The sequence below is a fragment of the Netta rufina genome, assembly GCF_964035555.1.
Source record: "Netta rufina genome assembly, chromosome: 10".
Lineage (NCBI taxonomy): Eukaryota > Metazoa > Chordata > Aves > Anseriformes > Anatidae > Netta > Netta rufina.
In genome coordinates this window covers 13,996,219-14,012,114 of record NC_140133.1, presented here as the reverse complement: position 1 = coordinate 14,012,114, position 15,896 = coordinate 13,996,219, and the positions used below count along the sequence as shown (strand labels likewise).

Below are 15,896 nucleotides of genomic sequence, written 5' to 3'. Positions count from 1 at the left end.
ACTGTAGCATTGCAATGGCTTGTCTAAAAGTGCCACATCTGTAAGGCAGAAGTGCCTAGTACCACTGGTTTCCGTGTGATAGTACACAGAAAAATTAAAAGCTGTAAGTCTCTTAATGCAGTTACCACCAGAATTGAGGTTCTGTATAGTCTTTGGAAGATTCTGAAGGTTTTCTGTTGCAAATGTACTGGATTACGAGATGTCATGTAAACAGACAGTCAAAACCAAGCATGTATTTTTGCCTTTACTGTGAAGTAGCATAAGATCAACAGCTCTAACTTTCTGACACCATGACTTTCACCATCCCTTCCATAACAGTCTTTTCACTTTCTTTGACTTTACATGATACTGAAATGTGTGCAACAGAGCTCTTCAGTCGTTTAACTTCCGCTGCAGCTGTGACTTCTTCTCCAATATACAAAGGAGCTGGAAATCGGATCTCCTGAGAAAGAAATACACAACCTTGACCGGGCATTTTAGTACCCAGAACTGCAGAAATAAGTCCATTGATCAAAACTCCATGTACAATAGTTCTCCCAAACCTAGATTTCTTTGCAAAATCTTCATCTAAATGCAGAGGGTTTGTGTCACCTGTTAAATCAGAAAAAGTAACAACATCGTTCTGTGTAAAAGCTTTAGTAAGTTCAGCTTTGTCTCCAACTTTTACACGTAAACTCTGAAGTAAGGAACATCCAAGCAGAGAGCTTGTAACTGCCAGCTTTGTCAAGGCTCTTTGTCGGAGATCCCCTCTAGAAATTCCACGCCTGCAGAGCAGCAGCATCTTCTTACGATCAAACCAACAACTGCATTCAGTCCAAGACTAGTTCTCTACTGTTCCCAGATAACGCGAGAAGAAATGGAGATGTCTAGTTTGGGGGGGGGGGGGGAAAAAAAGCATTAAAAAAAAATCAAATGCACTCATAATTGAAAACACTGAACATTTCCCTTTTAAATAAAAGATTTTAAAGTTAGAGCTATGACTAAACAGAATTTTGGTTAGTCATGGCATCAGAGACTAAGAATTCTTGGAACTTGTTTTATTAAGCAGTATCCTCAGGAAAAAAAAAAAAAAAGCTCTGGAGGTGCACATTTATGCACACATTTAAAAATGAAGTGAGTCAACATTAACTATTGAAAAGGGTAGAAATGGGGTAAGGAAGTAAAGGATTGGGCCAAGATGTGGGCGAAGAACAACATTTTCCAGAAATTATTTTTTCGCAGATATATTAATATCAACCTTTCTCATTGGAATGAAGCCATGAAGTGATGAGACAGCTGCTACTGTCAGATTTTACAAAATTCAGTGTAGGAAAACAATTGCTTAAACACAGGCCTATAGACCTGCACTGAAAAGCATTTCACTCCCAAATCAAGATGTTCTTGCAAGTAGGCCACCTGTCCGCGTGCTCAACTAGCCAGGCGATCACACAGCAAGAGCTGACATTTGGGGAAGCCATCCGGCCTACCTGCAGCACTCGAAAGGCACACCTTCTGTTCTGGTAGAAGCCCAGCAACGTTAGAGCACTCCACAGCTTGACAAAGCCACTAAGTAAAAGTAATACAAACATTTTATTAATAAAATTTGTTTTTCTGTTTTCCTGCAGCATAAACATCTTAAAGAGTATGTTACATAAAGAGTAATGAAACCTTAAAAGAATTTAACAGCAGGTAATTCCATCAATGAGTGCTAGTAGCAACACTGTGCCATAAAGGGTTATTGTAATGACTGCAATAAAGCAGATGCTTACTGTTACCTTGTCAAACTCACTTTACTGGCCCTGTTTTTAAGTTCCTTCTGGGCCTTTAAGCACCTTCTTCCCCTAAATCACTCACAGCTGTCTTCATTTAAATCTGGCAATCATTCACATCTTTACCATAGAAAGATACCTAACGCCACTTATTTCAGTAGTGCTTAGTTCCTACCAGACCATTCTGTTTTAAAGCAGGAATCATACGTGGATACATCTGGCTTTAAAGTCTTAGTGAATTTTAACTTATTTTCTGCATGCTCCGTGCAGGTAGCTGCAAGTTAGCCTTAACTCTTCAGAGACCACTCGCAGAACGAGAGCTCTGCTTTTTTAGTGAAAAATATTTTCATGACTGTATCTAAAGTGTGTACACACTGCACCTTACCTGCTAACAACTCTTAATATTGCAGAGAGAGTTTTCTCCTCATATGTTAAGACATCAACAGGCAAAGCTGCTCCAACCTACATAAAGATAAGTTGTTAGGTACCATCGTATGCTCTTACAGCGGTTTATAACCAAGAGATTTCACTGTCAGCACATGCCTTTGGGAAAGTTATGCTCAAATCCCACATGAATTTCAGCTACACCACCCCTCGCTCCCTGCAGCACCGCTCTGACAGAAGCCAGTTGGGTTCCACAACACAGCTGCAAGCCCCAAACACAGCCTGCCTCATCTGAAGCCACCCAGCAACCACAAAAAGAGGGCGGGTATAGTACTCAGGACTCCCCCACCCACACTGTTCCCTTCCCCTACTTCTCCTCACGAAGCCCCCCGAGCACAACCCTCCCCGTGCCGACTTCCAGGGCCGGGCAGGCCGGAGCTGTAGGACAAAGGCACAACCCTAGAAGCACGGGGAGCAGGGGTAGGACCTTCCCCCAGCACCAGCCACCCCGTCCCGTCCCCTCGCACCTCTCCGTGCAGCTCCTTCAGCGCCGCCACCACCAGCTGCTTCAGCTGCGCGGCGTTGGGCCGTGCCCCGCCGTCGGGCAGCTCCCTGCGGGGAAGCAGAGCAGAGGGCCGGTTAGAGGGGAGCGCAGGGGGGACGGGGAGGGATGGGAGGCGGGGAAGGGGCCACGCACAGGCGGACACGCAGGTAGTGGTGCCCCGCCGCGCTCCTCAGCACCCGCCGCTCGAAGGTGGCCGGTGGCGGCTCCGCTCTCGCCATGCGCCCCGTCATGGCGGCGCCCGCCCGCCCCTACGGCGGCCCCGCGGAGCCAAGGCCGTCGCCATGGCGACGAGGCGGGCTGAGGCAACGGGGAGGCACAGAATCATGGTTTTGAAGTGTTTTCTAACTTTTATCTGATTCAGCCGTCCCCCTGCCACCGTTGTCACCCACTAAAGCACGGCCTCCGGGCCGAAACGAGCGGTCCCGGAGCTAGGGGAGCAGGCGGTGGTAAACGCCTGAGACCTGCATAGATGCTTGTGGTTGATCTGAAAAACTGTGAGAAAATCAGCAGAAAGGGTAGAAGTTCCTTTACTTTGCAAAAAAATTGCCCAAGGCGAAGTAACGTCCTGAGCCTAAGAGTTTCACAGATTCTTCCTTCTTTTAAATAACATTCATCCAAGAATTAACACTCAGCTGGCAGGGTAACACTGCAGTAACCTACACTTCAGATAGGGTCTGCCACACCAGAAAGTATTTGTCATCAAGCTACCCAGTCTGTGAAAAGGTACCTACTGCTGATAGGGCACAAATTGGGAGACAACACCTTTAGGTCAACTACAGCCTTGGGTGATTTGAAGGAGGTATTCATAAGAGAAGGCAACACATCTCACAATAGGCTGCCAAAACAACCTATTCTGTCTTCCAGACAGATCTTTTGAATGCTTAATCAGTATCTTACCTGCTATAGCCTATGACCTATAATAGCAGGCCTGTCCTAGTCAATATGGGATCATTCCTCCTCAATAAAATCTTCTGTAGGACTGAAGATTCCCTGCACTCTTGCCCTCAGTCCTCCTTTCCTGAGGAAAAAATCCCAGTTCTTCTTTGTCCTTCTGTAAAACATGACATTTTCTAGATCTTTGTTCATCATTCTGTTGCCTTCTAGCCCCTTCACATGTCAATATCTTCCTTTAGGGCCCAAACCTGAAGTTCCTTATTGTGGCAGAGGCTTTCTCATGATGAGCACCACAATCCACCTGGACTACACTCCCAGACTCATTTAAAAACTCTACAAGAAATACTAAATGCTTAGAAATAAAGCTTAAGCAAAAGCAAATGTTGAATGTTATGAATGTTAACAGATAATTTCACACAAACCAATTTTTTTTTTCAAATTATTAGTTTGGTTTAAAAAGCAGCTTGCCACATAAAATTCAGTAGCTGTAAGTGCAGGCCAGCAAGAGATCTCTAGTGTTCCTCCTAGGAACAGAGAACCAGTTAGCACAGCACTCAAATAATATTTCTACAATAATGTGGCAAACAGGTCAGAGCAGCCAGTTTTATTTGGAGCAATAATCTTGACAGTATTTTGTATTATTTTTTAAGATATTAGTAAAATTTTGTCATCGAAGAGCAAAAAGTGGTGGTCAGATAACATACAAATCTGTTTTGGTTATTGCAATAGTGTGAGTGCTGTTCTCCATCAGGCTCTGATAACACAAGCACCAGAAACTCAGGCGCTCCAGGAAAATCCAGTTAGCTGCTGTAAAGCCTGCTCCTGCTGTAAGCGCTGTGGGGGGTTGTGTCAGCTGCAGTAAACAATAAAGAGCACACACAGGATTGTACCAGGAAGGCTGGACACAACATGTCAGTTTTTTATTAACCAAAAGTGAAGCTGAATCCAAGTGGTTTAACTTGTTAAAACCATATGCTTATACGTCAGATATTTTTCTTTCATGTTAACACTGTACTGCAAGAACCAAACTTTGCAGCTATTCATCCTTTGAGAATCAAATACTAAGTGTAAAATGAATTAAAATGAGGGTCCCTCAATGAATCAATTAAAAATATTTAACTCAAAAGAACAGACCAACTTTAAGAACTGTCTTATGAAATTCTCCCACGTGAAAGACTTTTAAAGCACTTGGAGCCTTGAGGTAGCAACTTTATGCAGAATTTAATTCCCCTTCTGCCCCACAGAGCAGAGGAAAATTAGTAATGCATTTTTAGCTCCAGCCAGCTAAGCGGAGTTGAGTGTTCTCCCATGAGGTTAGTGACTTTCTTCCACCTTGAAATAGCAGTGTAGTGCTGCAGACAATCAGGAGAAAATCCACAAGGAAGGCCTCTTGAAATAAAATATATGGTTAGAAAGAAGTGAAAATAATCAGCAATAACTGTAACAACAAAAATTATCTGGAGTGAAAAAAAAAACAGTGTTTGTATTTTGGCAAGACTAGTTTACAAATACAAGTCATGAACAAGCGTCCATTTTCAGCCAACAGAAAAGAAAGAATGGAAGTGACATTCAAAGGTTGGTTTTTTTTTCCCTCTGTGCAAAATTGCACAGTTTTGTTTTCTTGTCTAAAAGAGAGCATTTTTGCCCCACTTTGTTTTTTTTACATTGTGAAACCTGTGCTGTGACATTAAGTAGAAATACCATATGCCAGGATATTCGACCACTGAAAGCTCCTCTCACTGACCTCACAACAATCACAAGCAGGAAATCAGAAATGAGACTTTTTCCTCCAAGTCTCAAAGACACTATCCTCTTTACCCACTTTGCTGCTGAGTTCTTTTATTAAAAACTAGATCTTTCTCCACTGTCAGAGAATCCACAGAAGATTTACTGAACACTGAGCAGTAACAACAAAAAAACCTGTGCTCATTCTCCCCAGCATTTGTGAGAACAGTCATAGAGAAAACGAATAAGCTTAGACAACAATGCAGGCAGAACTTCATGACCAGGCACCTCACTCCACTCCTTGGTCTTCGTATCACCCCTTGCATGTTTTCGGATTTAGCTCATTGCTGGTGCTGTTTGGCTATCCAGATACCTGGCTATGTTGAGCATCTTACTAGAAGCTTCTATCACTCACTACCTTCATGTTCCAAATTTGTCCAGAACATGTTGGTTAAACCAGACCAAACTAGTCATGCACATTGCAAACTAGAACAGTTTACATGGACCAGCCTTCTTAAAGGTCATTCTGCTTCAGCTGAAGGTCAGGTTGCCTCTCTACGCCACTGAACAATGTCACAGATCCTGGATGCAGGATGTTATTGCCCAGTATGCCTTTGCTTCAAGGAATCTAGAGAAAGATAAAACTTCAAAAGTTTGTTCAAATCCTCCCTTCCAGGCAGAATTACCTTACAAATCTAACATTGGTCTTGCTTGGGTGTTGTTGGGTTTTTTTTTGGTTAAACTTCAAAACAATTGCCAATGTTTGCATGTGCTGAGGTATTCAGTCCTGTCCTGCAGAGAACCAAAGAAGCGGAATCCATCTGTAAGGCAGCCCAACCTGCCAGGCTCCTCCAGATAAAGGACAGGATATGACAGTCACAAGCTGGCTTTAGAGAGACTTCTGTCTTTGAGGCCAAAGTATCAGTGTAAGGGCCTGATGAGTGTTTTTTTCTTTTTTTTTTTCCCCTCTCTTTTTTATTTGTCTTAAAAAAAATAAAAATCTGTAATTAAAAGAATTATATTGTCTTTGGTGTAAAACCTCAGAAGCACAAACAAAGTACCTGCTGCTTCTTTGGCTGTAACTTATAACAAAAAAAGAAAAAAAGAAAAAAAAAAAAAAAAAAAGAAAAGAAATCCAGCCCAGGAAAGCAAGGGCAATTCACTGTTCTAAAATACATGCAGTTAGAACAGCCACTACACATTACAACCAGAACTTTAATATGGAAACACCTTGTTCAGTGGTGCCCATTACAAATCATTTGCATCATATAAAAATATGACTCCAATTACAGTTACGGGACAATAGCCAAACTTATCAAGTTTCCATCTTACGCATATTGCAGGAACTGGGACGTCCTCATCAATTTAGGGAAAAAATATTTATCACCCAGAAATCAACTTGCAGCTAAGTATCTTGTGCCTTAGAGAAATGTCCACTGTCATAACTAGAAACAGGAATTCAACATTAGCATCCTTCTGCTCTTGCTCAGATGGCCATGAATAAAAAGAGAAGGTTCTGTTAGATTAACATCCACAATTAAAATACCATAATCCCCATAAAAACACCACTAAGTTTTTTGTGAGCTGCAGAAGAATGCAAATTCAAAGGGTCACTAGATTTATTACCCACGAATTCAATGATTTACTATATATATTCTATTTCACACCGTAAAAATGTTCTTCTTATGGTCTGATTCTTATTTAGATAGTACTTTGATAAAATCTCAGCTGTATACCAATTAAGTTCATTAAAGCTGTAGAAATAGAATCTACCTAGAAAATGCTGCAAATTTAACAGGTATTTTAGATAAACATCATTAGCTTAGCTATCACCTAATCCAAAAGATCCCTCAGGTACACCAACTGCCTAGTTAGCAAAGACATTTGCTTTGCAAAGTCCAATGTTACCAACTTTTCAAAAGTTTTTAAAATCAACATGGCATTTGGAAGCCAAGTGGACTCGAAGTGTCCAATAAAGTTAGAATACCGTGATTTATTATTTTTTTTTCCGGGGAGGAGCTCCTATAAATAAGTACAGAAGTAGCTTTCCTTTAAATTACATAACATTCACCTCCTTAAAAAGTTTTAAAACTGACCCAGACAACAGCACCCTGGCAAATCTAGCAGTATAAAGGATCTCCATAAGCCGAAGGTGGCCATCTATTGTGATCTCACCACAATAAAATCCACCTGATGTCAGAAACGAGGAGCAAATTTGGGGAGATGACAACTATGACACCTTCCAGCCATTTGATCTGAACTCACTGCACACTTTTTGGGAAGCGTGGAGCAAAACAATTTTCTTTGCTGCTCAGAACACACTTGAAATTTAGTAATGCTTCATTTTCTGCATTTTGCTGCTAAGCAGACTCTCACCTGTGTCCCCAGCTCAGTTTACTTGGTTTAAAGAGCTATAGTACCTGCATCTTCCAGCAGGTAGAAGAAAACTTCAGTGCCACCTTATTAACCAGCTCCACTGATATTTTTACTTCAAACCCAGATGCTACAATTAAAAGCAAATTTGACATTGTGTAAGGAAAACAATATAAGAAGACAATAAGCCTACACAAGGCTTATATTCCACAGGTTGCCTCTGCAGAATAGGCAACCTCCCACCACAAAATCTGATCTGAAAATTTATCACAACGGGAATACCAGGAGGAAGGAGGCTTCTGTATCTTGTATACTTTGGATTTCATATCAGGCACTTGAACTGTTGAACAGATGCCATTCTGAACCAAGTAAGTGAACTCAGGGTTAGAATCATCTTTAATCTAGGTCTAATAATGAAGTATCAGCAGCAAAGTGGAGGCAGGGAGCGAGCAATCCATCTGTGCTGAGACTTGCTTATGGTTTTTAAAATGCCCAAGAAGACAGCAGCAGTAACTGTTCCGTAGTGTCCGTTTTCCTTGTGAGTTGTGTTGCTGATAGGAGGCTTTTCTGTGTCTTGAACTAAGAAGGCATTGAGGTACCCTGTGCCTAATTCCCTGGATCCAACAGGTCCATGCTAGAGCCAAACATTGCCACCAGCTGCTCCTCATAATGCGTTATATTCCTCTTCATAATATTCATGCAGGGTCCAAGCAACCTCTCAAATGCTTGCACATCCATGACTGCAAAGAACAGAAGTGAAAAGAAGATTGTTTATCAAAAAGGACACCACATACCAATCTAGTTTTTGATCTCAGAACACAGACCTTCTGTCTAATCCATCTGGTTCTGCGGCTCCAACAACAGCCACATAAACAAATCCTATCTCTGACTTCTCTCTGTCCTGTTGCTTGGAGAAACAAGATTAATGAAATACACACCTGACCTATACACACCATGTAGGCACTAACAGATCACCTGGAAGCTGTGACAATCTCTATATAAGAAGCTGATGCTGAAGTCTGGAGTCTTGGTGCAAGTTCCCCCTTTCAAAGGGCACAGACCATACAAGCAAGGAAAACAGAGCCTGCTGGGCAGTTATCCCCACCCACCTGAAACTAAAGGTCTGAGCAGAAGACAGTGGTGCTTCTCAAACCTCATCATGGAAACCCACTCCAGGCCAATGCTCTTAGCTTCTAGCATCTGACCACAAGGTACCAAATACTGGCCAGATTGCGAATATCTGCTCTGTCAGGGGTAGTCCACAAAACAAAGACCAAAAGAGAGTAATTAGAATCATAGAACATCTGCTTACCTAAACATTTGACCTCCCCAACAGCATAGGCAGACGCTGCCCTGGGTTTGTTGGTAACAAGTGCAAGCTCTCCAAAATACTGTCCTCTGTGACACCGAGCAATCTCCACTTCTTGGTTAGCTTCCTTACTCGTCATAGTCTGTAAAACAATGCATTTTAATTATTCACAGGCAGTTCTGTCTTTCTACAAGGCTCAAGTTAATCCTGGATATCCTGGGGATGTGAAACTGCTCACTGGTTTAGAGCTTTTAAACCAGCAGTCCCCAAATCATTCCCTGTACTGGTAGAATACCCTGACAGAACGTTCAACTACAAGTTTGATAAGAAAAGTGTATGCCGGCCCACAAGTTTTGAGATTGGCAGATACTCACAGTTACAGCTTTGGGAACTGCTATTACATTCACGTAACACAGGTACAAAGTTTTATCATGGACGAGACTTTGCTCCCTAAGGACTGCTCCAAGCTGTACAGAGATTCATTCAAATGCCAATGGCTATGTCATCACCGGAGATAAAATGCCCCAGCTTTGTTAGCTGTAGTTTGCTATAACCAAGCATTTCCACGCTTAAGGCCAGCGAGAGTACATTAGGTCAGTTTGCAGAGGAGCAGATACAAGCGAAAGACCTTCCAACTTTAGCAAACTGACTTCTGGCCACTTCAAAAGAGAGATAAGGATTTACAACCTACATCACGTAAGTGACAATGATAAATATAATTAAAAAATCAATCTTAAAATAAGTTAGGTTTTTGCACACTGCTCACATTAATTGATCAAACCAGGGATTAATCTAAAGCTTGATCACCCAGTTTGAACTTACCTTGCTTTTAATCATGATTTTTACTTCACCAGATTCTACAATGTAAAAGGAATCTGCTTTATCACCCTGTGAAGAAAAGATAAAACATTATTTTGTTTGTTTGTTTACTGTAAAAGTATATATAAAGTGATATTAAAGCACTCATTCTGAAGTACGCTTTGTGCAGAGATCTGCTGGAATTGAGTAACACTCAAATTCTTAAAGCATTAAAAGATGACTGGTTATGCAAATATATCAGAGGAAATCACAGGGGAAGAAACTATTAGTACACATCCTTCAGTGACAGGGGAGGTAGAAAGGAAAGAAGCAAACAGGGTTGACAATACACAGCAAAATCACTTAAGTGCACACAAGTCTTCTGCTACTGATGAAAATAACCAGAAGTTAGTGAAACTAACTTGGGCCTAGAATTTTCAGAAGCAAATTTTATAAAACATCAAGTCAGTGACCACATTTCTAGATGCCAGTAGGAAGAAGGATCCATTAAACTAAGTATGAGCTCAACCAATTCTAGCTAAAATAGTGTGATCAGCAGAATCCAGAATAGCTGTACTTGAGGAGCATTAACATAGAAAGGAAGAAGAGGACAGTTTACAGGAAACCACATCCACAATGCAAGTCATCTACATCAGGAATGACGCAACAGCCATAGAAAGGTTGTGAGAAAAATAAGGAATGAAGCACTTAACGGCATCCTGCCATTACATGAAAATAAGTCACACCAGGAAAGTGGGAGAACCTCCAAATTGGTAGCCATTTTATATCAAATTCTATAAGGATATGCTAAGGTGTTGCTGAATAACTGAGCATTAAGTAAAAAACTTTTGTTTTAGTCAAACTCAGCTGTTTCTATGAAAAAGTCCTATGACTATACCTAGATTTCAGTAAGGCCTCTGACACCATCTCCAAAAAGATCCTCACAGAGAAGCTACTGAAATGTGTGCTGGATGAGAGAAAAGGGGTTCATGGTATTGGTACAACTGCTGTAACGGAAGAGCTAGCAGTCTTTCCTAGGCATAACATTTCATCATCTTTAGCAGTGTATCACCATCACCCCAAACAATCCAGACTATTAATCCTACTTGTATTTATTTATTTATTTTTTTTACAGGTAATTACATCCTTGTCCTTAATTCACTTATTACAAAGATTAAAACCAACTGCACAACTGGAGGCTGATTTATAAGCTTTGATTTTTCTGAGAGTCCAGTTTTCTCAGGTTCTTAAGCAACAAGATTTTCAGCTTACAAAACTGAGCAGCTTTTTGGAAAGAAGTAATTTGGTTGTATTCGCTTATCAGCAAACTAATGTTTTCTACATTCAGTGTTATCTGACATTCAAGGTAATTAAGATCAACTATTCAAGACATTATCAAAGAGTCACACTCCATTTATAAAACAAGACAATTTACGGTCAAAAGCCTACTATTTCTGGTAGGCCAAGGACTTTCTTGCATTAACTCCTATTTGAACTAGAGCACTTTCTTAAAATAAGTAAATATACAAAGCAATTTCCAGCGAAACTTGATGCAAAATTCTGGTGTTTCATTGTTAAAAATATCCCAAAAAGTTATTTCTGTCACATAGCTTCAGCTTGAATTTGTCCAGCTTCACGTTCCACCAATCTGGCCTTGATCTATTATAGCAAACAAAACATATCAACAACCAGAGACTGTCAGTTGAAGTCAGACTACAACATTGATATACTCTTTTTAAGAGCATTAGGAAAAGAGTGGTTTAACTAACTTTGACAGTTTCATAGTACAGTTAACTCCGTTGAGTCCAACTAGTAAAATATTCCCAGTGAGTTCATTTAGTTTTATTCAAATCATGCTCCTGTTAATTTGTTTGATTTTGCAGTTTAGTCAGACCTAGAAATTGGAGATGTTTTTACTATGTGCTTGTGCCTCCTTGTTTAATCTGGTCACAGATGCCTATAAAAGGTATAGCTGGGAATGGAAAATAGCTTTCATGGAAAATTACATAGGCTTACTTTCGCTTAATGCACACTCCTCTGGAAACCTTGCAAAGACCATTTATGAAAAACAAGTGGACACAAGGAGAAAAAACAGAAGCTAAAGTAATAGAATAAATACATAATGAAAGACTCAGTGGTTCTTCCCCAGATATTCAAAAACTGGTTAAACAAAGAGGAGGTTAAGGTTTAAGGCAAAATCTGGTATGGCCCACCTGAAGTTTGTTTAAAGAAAAAATAAGTGATGCCAAGTTGATTCAATTAACATGATTGTATAAGTAAGTTCCACATAGTAAAAGAAGAAGAGATGAGAGAATGATAAATGGGAATTTAGACTCCAAGTACCTGAGCAATGATACGTTCCCCATCTTGATACACTTTCTCTCCTATAACATCCACAATTTTCATTCGCTCTGATGCCTAGAACAAAGAGGAGAATTAAGCAAAATTATCTGTCTGCTACAGTACACCTCTAGTAAACTTTGTAACTCAGAACTGAAGAAGCATTCACTAGACACACACACACACACAGAGAATCTGGGTACTGAAAAATGCAGCACACAATGACTTTCTTAAATTGCCCAACAGTTTTCAAGACTACCATAATCACTCCTAGATTAGTGAGAGGAAGCAGTGATCTGAAGACGACACTGGGTCTAAATTGTGAGCAGGCATTGCAACAGGATGCCCAGCAGCAAGGTCAGGAGGCACTAATCTGACATGCAGTGAAACATGCCTAAGCCTTCACAAACAGGAAGGGAGAAAGGACAGTTAAATTTATCTCCAGTGTTTCCTGCTTCTCATCCAGCATACCACAAAACATCGTTATTTGTACATTTTCAGTGTGAAAATGTATTCAGAAAGGAAGAAAATCTTAAACAGTTAAAAATGAATACCTTAACAGATGATTCAGTTTTAATCCATTCATTTCACAAATGCACTTCAATCTAACCCATGTTTGAGAAACTGTTAATTCTGATCCACACATGATTCAACTGCAGTGTGTCATGCAAAAAGCCATCCAGTGCTAATGAGTTACTTTTCTATATCCTTAAATATTCATGAGTCATTTTGCTCAAAAGTCACATTGATTGAACTAGTTTAAGCCAGCCATCGAAGAAGATGTTATGCAATTCACCCCTTCCATAGCTATCGGCATATGTCCAAACTAATATATATTAGAGGTTGCTGTTCACACCTATCATTTTGTAATTTTCTCTTAAGAAGATTAAAAGATGTTCTGAAATACAAAATATCAATGCTAACAAAGAAATCTAAGTTGTGGTATAAGGCAAAGGCAGAAGCATACCAATGTTCAAAGCAGTTTGGTATGGCTACAAAACCCTTCTGAAAACACAGTATGAACACAGCTTAGAAGTGACTACACATCATTCCTAAAATCATGTATCATACACATCAACGTAACACGTGTCAGCTCTGCCTGGTCATTTTGTTCCCAGGCAGCAGTGCTTTCTTTAGCCTGTTCTTAGTTTAACTCCTGAATATGGGTTAAGGTTTAAGGCAAGATCTGGTGTGGCCCACAGCTATGAAATTAAAACTATTCACAGTCAACAAAGGCCAGATTTTTCAGTGATTGTACCATTACTTCAGTATCACACCCTCAAACAGAAGTTGTGAGTCCCAGTTTTCACTTTAATGCACGTTCTCTGTTTTATATTTTGTTTTTAAATCTTTATACAGATTAAGATAAAAATTGTCTATTGTGAACAAAGGATATGAAAAAAAATATTGCACAACTTCAACAACATAAATTCAGTTGTACAGAAAATGGGACATTAAAGCAGCTCTTAAAAATCTGTAAGCAAAACTGACACAGATTTCTGATACAGCAGAAACACTGACTGCAACGATAATGCTAGTGCAAGAATCTGATATCTCCGAGAGTCTTTACCTCCAGGGATTTAAGAAGGGGCACTGATTCAATAAATAACTCATACGTCTTCCTCTTCTTTGCATTGTTTTTCAATATAATTCTTTTGAATGTCACTCGATCCTGCAAGAAACAGCACAAATTATTCCTCTCAACTAAAATGCTTATTGATTAAAGAATTAACAAACATTAACTAAACAGTGTAAGAAACATTGGATATGAGAGTCAGGCTATTAAATTGGCACCATGGCACCATATCCTTCGCAATGGTGATCCTAACAGCTCTTGTGGAAGTATTTACTATAATAACAAACTGAAAGACAGGGAGCTCTCAGACAAACTTGGTTCTTCTCAGATAAGACTTAAGAATTCCCCTTTTAGTCTATCTTGTACTGTTTTTCAGAGTTGAGTTTGTTTTCTTTTTTGATTGATTTTTATTATATCTTTTGTGCTTCCACAAAGAATAAAGAAATTATTCTCTTCTTGTTGAAGCCATTGGAAATTGGAATTTGCAACACTTATTTGGTAAAGCAACTACAAGATTAAGTCTGAACGGGATTCTTCTGTCCTCAATTCAGATTTAGATCAGCACAAATAGTATCAAACAGCAACAGGCTTGATTTCCTCCTCCACCTTTAAGGATCCAAGAGGCAGCTTTTTATGAACTTCTATCTGTCCACATGTACCATAAGCACCTTCCTGATGCAAAAATGCTTTGGTTTGCTTTTGAAGCCTAAATACTGGGCAAGATTTCCAGCCTGCTGCTCCACCACCTGCCCTGCTGACTCTTTTTTCAGGCAGCAGTTAGTGCTGTACCAGCTCCATGGCCAGTGGGCGGCAGTACGTGCCTGAGTGAAGGCAAGCTCACCCAGCTAACTACATCTGTCTGAGTACCTGCAGTGGCAGACATGTTTGCGAGTTTATTGTCAGAGATCTTAATGAATTGCATGCAGAAAAGGCTGGGCTAAAATACCTGAGAACACTGCTGAGAAGGGGCACAAGAGAGCTGCAAATATACAGCACATCCAGGCTAAGGGGAAAGGCAGTTGCCCACCAGTATTTTTGTTAGTGTTTGCATAACAGTAATGCTCACGGCCCATAAACGATGTGAGCATGAATGTAAAAATCAAAAATAAAGTCAGAAGAAAGGAGCAGAAATTGGGTCAGGAAAAAGGTCCCCCCAAATATATATATATATATATATATATATATGTATTTTAAATATACCACAGAATTAGCAGCAACATCCAAAGTCCCTGAGAGACACTCCTCTGCATCTTCGTTTTCTAAAAACATCAACTGATACTTCAGAAGAGAGATTTTGAGGTGAAGTGGTGTTTCCAGGTAAGAGAACAGTTTTATGGGATGCAGGCTACATATACTTTGAGAGGAAATAATGACTGATGCTGGTAGCACTACCAGAATATGTAAATTGAAGGAGGTGACAGATGAACAGAATAGCGTTACTGTTATCCAAAGGACAACACGAGATGATAAAGCCTGAGGGACTGGTGTTTGTTTGGTTTTTTTGGGGGGGGTCTTTCATTTTAAAGAAATTCTTCAGTGGTAGAAGTCTCTTCAAACGTACACCTTTGGAGAAGCAGAGAGGTGCAGAAATTGTCAGGGGAATTGCAAAAACAAATTCAGAAATCATTTGTTTCATCAGTGAGGTAGGAGAAGCAGCAGTATTTGGACAAAAAAGGCAGAGCAGTGATGGAAGCATACACAGTTGTGAGGCTTTCCCCAGACACATTCAATAGCAAGTGGTGAGGACATTTCTCTGCTCCATAGAAAACCCCCATTTCATTACTGCTTTGTGCTTGAGCCTTCCATTAGCCTAAGCCTGCAATGCAGCAGGAGTAACCCGCACCTCCTAAATGGCAGACAACCTATAAGCTTTAAGAATTACTTTTACAGACTAGTAAAGATATGTTTCAATTACATCAGGCACAAAATAATACAATAAAACACGTCAACCACAGAATAACAGGATAACAGGAATAAATAACCTAAGTTTTAGACAGAAAAAATGCAACCTTAGTTAATAAAATATCCACAGGACAGACATCTAGCAAAAGGTCCGCCTTCAACTACATCTTGCTAATTAAGTGAATGTAATCACAGAATGAAAACAAAATTAACCTGATTTGTGCAGCTCTTTTCAAAGGCAAACTGGAACAAAGAATCATCTTCCCAGTTTCTTCCTTTTAT

The 15,896-nt window shown here is 40.0% G+C and overlaps 2 protein-coding genes across 3 annotated transcripts in view; both read right to left on the bottom strand.

Moving 5' to 3' along the window:
- Positions 1-162: 162 nt before the first annotated feature.
- On the bottom strand, positions 163-4,356 carry LOC311212994 (ribonuclease P protein subunit p14-like). Of its 2 annotated transcripts, XM_084292739.1 has the most exons (5): positions 2,830-4,356; positions 2,660-2,744; positions 2,134-2,210; positions 1,467-1,545; positions 657-866 (listed from the first exon to the last, which is right to left on the bottom strand). In XM_084292739.1, exons 1-5 carry the CDS (start codon positions 2,925-2,927, stop codon positions 810-812), a joined length of 396 nt encoding a protein of 131 aa, XP_084148865.1. In that variant the 5' UTR covers positions 2,928-4,356; the 3' UTR covers positions 657-809. The 2 variants fall into 2 exon arrangements, with proteins under 2 accessions (XP_084148864.1, XP_084148865.1); XM_084292738.1 differs by lacking the exons at positions 2,134-2,210; positions 2,660-2,744; positions 2,830-4,356 and having other exon boundaries at positions 163-866; positions 1,467-1,543.
- Positions 4,357-6,517: 2,161 nt separating this feature from the next.
- Positions 6,518-15,896, bottom strand: part of PRKAR2A (protein kinase cAMP-dependent type II regulatory subunit alpha) — a 54,617-nt gene continuing 45,238 nt past the window's right edge. The window contains exons 7-11 of the mRNA XM_084292737.1: positions 13,707-13,808; positions 12,140-12,214; positions 9,821-9,886; positions 9,002-9,140; positions 6,518-8,429 (exon numbers count right to left, since the gene is read on the bottom strand). Of these exons, the coding sequence (XP_084148863.1) occupies positions 8,296-8,429; positions 9,002-9,140; positions 9,821-9,886; positions 12,140-12,214; positions 13,707-13,808 (516 nt within the window). The 3' untranslated portion in view covers positions 6,518-8,295. The remainder of the gene's footprint in view (positions 8,430-9,001; positions 9,141-9,820; positions 9,887-12,139; positions 12,215-13,706; positions 13,809-15,896) is intronic.

Excerpts from the sequence above, each read along its gene's own strand:
- LOC311212994 (XM_084292738.1), bottom strand. The coding sequence starts at position 781 with ATGCTGCTGCTCTGCAGGCGTGGAATTTCTAGAGGGGATCTCCGACAA.